Below are 6,587 nucleotides of genomic sequence, written 5' to 3'. Positions count from 1 at the left end.
AGTTATTGACCTCTTGTTTAGCTGTTTCGATTCACACAAAGCAATTTAGTAAAAGTAATTTCTTTCTTTCTTCCTTTCCTTCTCTTTCTTTCTTTCTTTTTGAGAGATTTTTGCTGTAGGACATGTGCGCTCGCTGGAGACACAGAGACAAAGAGACAGAAAGCAAGAAATCACCCCCCCATGTGGGGTGGCCACACCTCAATCCCTTCTCCTCCATTCTCCTCTTGGGATTTTGGGCACGCATATGCACATGTGCCTGTTTTGAGCTGCTGGATCTGGGGCTTGAACTGTGATCGACTAGATGGGAGTCCAGCGACATAGTCATTACACCATCTGCTGGTCCGAGTGAAAGTAAATTTTAAAACAGCAATGAATTGCATACTTTATTTGGGAAAAAATTTTCCAAACAACACTTAAAAATAAGTATTCTGATGATTTGAAGTTGATAATGAGTCTTCTACTACATTGTATATGCAGAAATTGTTTCTCCAATTTGTGTTTGCTATTTTGATTTGATTTGATTCGATTTAGTTTGCTATAGGGCACGTACGCTCACCGCAGGTACAGGGATGTGGATTGAGAAATTACTCTCAAGGGGAATGGCCATGCTACAATCCCTTTTCCTCTTGGGACTTTGGGCCCACATGTACATATGCCTGGCCTGGCTTGGGACTTGAACCATGAAGTAGGCCATGTGAGAGCCAGCACCTTAACCTCCACACCGCCTACAGACCTGCTGTTTAAATTTTTTATATACAGGACCATATTCCACACTTTTAAATAGTTTCATTTTCATGCTCATTGTTGTAGGTGCTAAATTGTGATTTTTCACATTTATAATTATTTAATGTGTGCAAACAGAATATTGAGGGTAGATGATCAGGTTTATTCACAAATAATTTTGAATGTTATTTCTGTAAATAATTTCTCACTAACTTCAAAAAGAACATTTACCCTCACAATGCCATGTAACAGCTGGCACATATAGAATAGAAAAAGAATTTATGTATTCTTAAATATTCATGGATGAGAAGGGAGTGAAAGGAGACAAATATTAGTACCAGTATAACAAAAAGCAGTAATCCAGAGAGGAAGTACATAAAGTAATATCTTCATTCCACTTTTTTGTCTGCCTTTGTTTTTATGAAGAATTCTGGTTTAGGGACCAGCACAGGTGGCATGGTGGTTAAGGCGCTGGCCACATGGCTGACCATAGTTCGAGGCCTCGACCTGGTGGCTTGCTCTCTCACCTTCTCTCTCTCTCTCTCTCTCTCTCTGTATCTATCTAGTCAAAAATGAATGAATAAGTAAAGTTAAATAAATCATTTTAAAAAAAAAAAGAATTCTGGTTTATAGAGACATTGATAGGCCAAGAGCTGAGGAAGAACTCTGTATGTTATGTTTAAGGCTGAAAAAAAGGACTTTTGCTTCTTCAAGGACTATGTACACATAAGAAGTTCTAGGGTGAAGAGAAGCACCAGTGTGAGAAAACTGAGCCTGAGGTTGTCCTCAGGCATCCAGGAACTTTCAGGAACGACTAAGCCATAAAGGACAATGACAAAGTAAGGGACAGAATACAACATAGATGGCAACACATGCATTTCGGAATAAGCCGCAGGATCCTTTAGGTAGGGCTCTTGAAATTGCATGTATAATTTGCAGAGCTCAGCTGGACAATCCAAAACAATCACCCTTCTGAACAGACAAAATCCCATTGCCAGGAGGCCACACACAGCCAACATTAAATCAAATGGCTTTCACAGCAGGTCCTTTGCTGAGGCTTCTTGAACAACCTTTGAGGGATAATTCTAAATGTCTGATGACTGTTCATAGATTCTGAAGCCAGCCCAGACAGGAAGACAAGTATATGATATGCTTAAGAAAAAGGCAGAGCAAATTCATGTTCTATACTTCCCTACAATGTTTCCTGGTACAAAAACAACACTCATTATAATCGATCCAACCCAATACAGGCCTTCTCTTCATGCTGTTCTGTAAGTCTTTGCCCACGCTATGGCCGCCATTCACAAGGTTCAACATTGTAACTATATATAATGAGCAGACAGTAGCAGATCATGTGCCCGTATGCATTGTTCATACACGGCTCGCCCTCTCTCAGGTAGTGTGTCATGAACCTGTCAGTGATTCCATCTTGTTCCAACCCTATGATGAGGTTCACCAGGCTGGTAAATCCAAACACTGCATACACATAGAACAGTGGGTCCTGGAGAGGTTTTCTTTTGACAAGGACACAAACAACAGGGCTACCAGCAGCAGGATAAGGGCAGCAACCCCTACAGTTGTCCAGGAATCGTGCTGGACCGCCAGGGGGTTGAAGATGTAGTGACTGGGATGGCTAAGAGGGACAGCGTGGAGAGCCCTGTGGCTGCAGAGGTACTCATCACCACCGGCATGCGATTCGCCCTTCACTACATCCCACCCGGGCACCCTGCCCAGCTTCAACAGCACCCGTGCTCCTTGGCGTTTGCCCTTCCAGGCACCTAGCACCACTGCTGCCCCACATACCCTGCAGCGCCGTCTGGTTGCGTAGGCCACGGTGCTGTCACTGGCAGAGTCCTCACGGTGTTCCTGCCAAGAGCCACGAGGGCTCAATGGGCAGCTTGGATAGGGCTGAGGGTTGGCAACACCACTAGCCCAAGGACAGTTGCTCATTCTTGACTATCTACACTGACCTCAAAAATAAGTGACTATAATCTTTTGTGTAGTCAAGTATGCAAACAAGTTGATGAGTGTATATAATGTGTGTATGGGTACCTATATGTGTATCCACAATGTCCACTGGCACCCATTGCATGCACAGCCTGTACTGGTATTTTTTTTCATGTAAAAAATAATGAATTGTTTTCTCTAGGCTCATATTTTACTTGATTGTGGTGAAGACAATGTCTGTAAACCAAAACTGGAAGTTTCTGTAGATAGGTAAGTTTTGCTCTAAACAATTAACAGTATAATAAGAAATTTAAATGAAAGAGCACATAGTGAATATTAATTATATTGGAGTTTAATGCATTTTTTTCTATAACAATAAAACAACTAACATTGAGCCCCCCCCCCCGAAAAAAAAAGAATCTGCTCTTTTTTTTCTAGTTACTTCCATGAACAGATTTATTATCATTCAGCTTTGGGTAGTATTACAAAATAATATACTTTCTTAAAGATGAACTTCACTGTAGACATATTTTTTTTTCAGAGAGGTTTTCGCTATAGGGCGCGTGCGCTCACCAGACAGACAGAGAGAGACATAGAGATAGAAAGCGAGAAATCACCCCCCAGAGGGGATGGTCATGCTGCAATCCTTTCTCCTCCATTCTCCTCTCGGGATCTTGGGCACGCACGCACACGCACCCGGCGTGAGATTTAAGCCACTGGGTCCGGGACACGAACCGTGGTCGACTACATGGGAGTCCAGCAACATAGCCATTACGCTAACTGCTGGTTCCCTGTAGACATATTTTTAACTCAAGGGATATCCTCACAATTTTATAGGGTATATAGAAAATACTGTGAGAATTACGAAATGATTAATTCCATTTTTAGAAAAAAATAGGGATTTAAAAAGTACATATAGAGCTATAAAATTGCATTAGAAATAGATATGAACAATAGTGAAATATTAGTGGCCTTGATTTTTTTTTTTAATGGGGGAAGTATTGGATTTCCACCCAGTTGTTTTCTATTGAGCTTTGAAATAGTTTTTAACATGCCTTGAATAGTGTTGACCATATCGTGGCTGTGTGTGTATTTATTATTGGTCTTTGAATACTCTCTCCATGTAGTCTTTTCTCACTGTCTGGATATGCATTAACTTGTAGCGATCAAAAGAAGATCTATATTGGCGATGACAACCCTCTGACGTTGACTGTTAAGGCTCAGAATCAAGGAGAAGGTGCCTATGAAGCTGAGCTCATCGTTTCCATTCCACCACAGGCTGATTTCATCGGGGTTGTTCGAAACAGTGAAGTAAGCAAGATGCCTCTTTAAAAATCGAAATGCACTCACAGGTCTTATTAACATTAATGAGCTACTCCCCCGTTTAGTAAAACATGAGCTTAGCCATTTTACTTAATGCTAAATTGCTAGATCGTAGAGTGCCTACCTTACATGATTCCTTTCAAGTGTAATAGCTTGCATAAAGCATTGATATGTAACATTTTTAGAATTGCTTGCTGAGTGCCTGGAAAGGAGAGTAGATAGATAGTGTCTAAACCTGTTCATTAGATTATTTGTCAGATACAATGTGGTTATATATCAAGTCCTCTAGGAATCTTTCAGAGACACTCTTACATTTGTATGGAGCAATTATCTGTAAGTCTGGTTTCTTTCTTACTCACTGTTTGCTCAAATAGATTTATTTGTTTTTTAAAAAAGAAATTTAAATATCCAAATTCTTCAAATGCTTTATACTATTTAAGAATGCTTTATACTATTTAGTCTTATGGTGTCTGCTTTTCTTTTTTCTTTTTTCTTTTTTTTTGTCACTAATTTATTTTCCTTTCACATCCTTTTCCTTTGTTTATCAAAGGCCTTAGCAAGACTTTCCTGTGCATTTAAGACAGAAAATCAAACCCGCCAGGTGGTATGTGATCTTGGAAACCCAATGAAGGCTGGAACTCAGGTAAGACATTTGAATTAAATAGATTTTTTTCCCCATAAATAGAATAGCATATTTTTCTCTGAGTTTGTTCATATTAATTTTTTCTTTATTATTTGGAGAGGTTTTCACCTTTATTTTGGTGCCCCCCCCATATTAACTTTTTAAAATAAACAGTTCAAGGGCCAACAGATGGTATAGCAGTTATATCCCTGGACTTCCACATGGCCAACTACAGTTTGAATCCTGGACATGGTGGATTGAAACTCATGCCAGGTGCATGTGCGTGCATACCCAAGATCCTGGGGCGGGGGGCAGGAAAATGGAGGAGAAGGGATTGCCGTGGGCCATCCCCCTAGGCCGTGATTTCTCACCTCTCCTCTTACTGTCTCTGTCGCTATCTCTCTGCAGTGAGCACATATATCCCGTGACAACCTCTTGAGGAGGGTGGGCATTTCAAAATAGTCTTTAAGTTGGTTTTGATTTAGAGTTTAATGGTTAGTTTAGTTGAAGCACAACATAATATAACATATTAGTTTAGTTTTAACACAACATAATGTAACATATTTGAGATTCTGAAATAACAGGTATACTGTTGCATGGCATCTGATAAGCTGCTCTTTATACTGCTTTCAGTTTAGTAAATGGAGGAGAACATGGTTTAAACTAAGGACTGTAATTAGAATATAGGCATTTTAAGCTGATGCTATAGTGGTTCCTCTAAAACCACTCTAGTACCTACCAGGACTGTCGTTCCTAAGTGAGATGGAGTTGTCTCATCAGCTTGAACTCTCATGTAGTAGGTCCACACAGAAGATCAAGGAGAAGCTTAGTTGAATCATCTCCCTTTCAGAGGGTGAAGCAGGGAGTCCACGAGCTTGAAAAGAAGGACCTAATGGGCCTCTTTCCAAATCTGAAAAGTAAATAAAATGTATTTTGTAGAAGTCCTAATATCAAGAAAAAAAGGGACAGTGTATGTCATAATTACCTTTTCAATAGATTTATTTAATTTATTGGTGCGTTGATACTGGTAACTTGAGGGTCTGTGTTAATATGGGGCTAAATATTCCATTTTTCCATTAAAATCATTATTATGTCTAGATATATAGTATCTTGGAAAAAAGGACTGAAACAAAGTACTCCAAGTTCCATTTTTTTCCACAAGTATTCAGCATTTCCTTAATGAATGAGTTTGCTTTTTGTTGTCCCATAATCCCATTTGCTTTTGCTTTTCCTCTCCTGGTATTCAGTGTAGATAGCTCTGGGCTTTGTAGAGGGGAGGCAGTGCTTAAGGAATACCATTTTTACCTGTCATTTATACAATCCCCAGGAAGCCTCCTGCCTTGTACCCATGGCTCAGTTGTTTGCTTTAGAATCTGTCCATTACACACCTGCAGGAGTTGGGATGTTTCATGTTGGGGGACTTGTGAGAGGTGTGAGAGGAACAGTTCTGGTTATGGCCCCCTCAGGCCTTTGTTAGCCTGGTTCCCTTAATCTCATGAACTATTCGTTCCTTAATAGAGTTCACTGGATAGCTTTCTATTACCAGTCATTGTGCCTCATTACTATATTTTTGGTGGATGAACAAAGCCTTTATTTCAGCGTTTTTTAGAATGACAGTTAATATTATAAGGAAGTATAATTATGATTAACATTATTAAATTGACTTCATATGGAAGGGCCTAAACATCCTAAATAAAAGATTTGATAGAAAATCACATTGGAAACCAGCAGTTAGCATAATGGCTATGTCGCTGGACTCCCACATAGTCGACCGTGGTTCGCGTCCCGGACCCGGTGGCTTAAAACTCATGCTGGGTGCGTGTGCGTGCATGCCCAAGATCCCAAGAGGAGAATGGAGGAGAAGGGATTGCGGCATGACCATCCCCCCTGGGGGGTGATTTCTTGCTTCCTGTCTCTCTGTCTGTCTCTGTCTGTCTGGTGAGTGCACGTGCCCTATAGTGAAAATCTCTCC

General features: G+C 40.3%; 1 protein-coding gene and 1 pseudogene across 1 annotated transcript in view; one reads left to right on the top strand and one right to left on the bottom strand.

Annotated features, from left to right (window-relative positions):
• The window catches only part of ITGAV (integrin subunit alpha V), a gene marked incomplete at its 5' end in the record, with an annotated part of 108,538 nt that overhangs the window by 88,326 nt on the left and 13,625 nt on the right, over positions 1-6,587 (top strand). The window contains 3 exon segments of the mRNA XM_006164905.3: positions 2,873-2,940; positions 3,834-3,981; positions 4,544-4,636. Of these exon segments, the coding sequence (XP_006164967.1) occupies positions 2,873-2,940; positions 3,834-3,981; positions 4,544-4,636 (309 nt within the window).
• Positions 1,388-2,510, bottom strand: LOC102503079 (transmembrane 6 superfamily member 1-like; annotated as a pseudogene).

The sequence above is a fragment of the Tupaia chinensis genome, unplaced genomic scaffold (genome assembly GCF_000334495.1).
Source record: "Tupaia chinensis unplaced genomic scaffold, TupChi_1.0 Scaffold143757_1, whole genome shotgun sequence".
NCBI lineage: Eukaryota > Metazoa > Chordata > Mammalia > Scandentia > Tupaiidae > Tupaia > Tupaia belangeri.
Note: the sequence above shows the minus strand (reverse complement) of the source record. Positions and strands in the feature narration are given on the sequence as shown.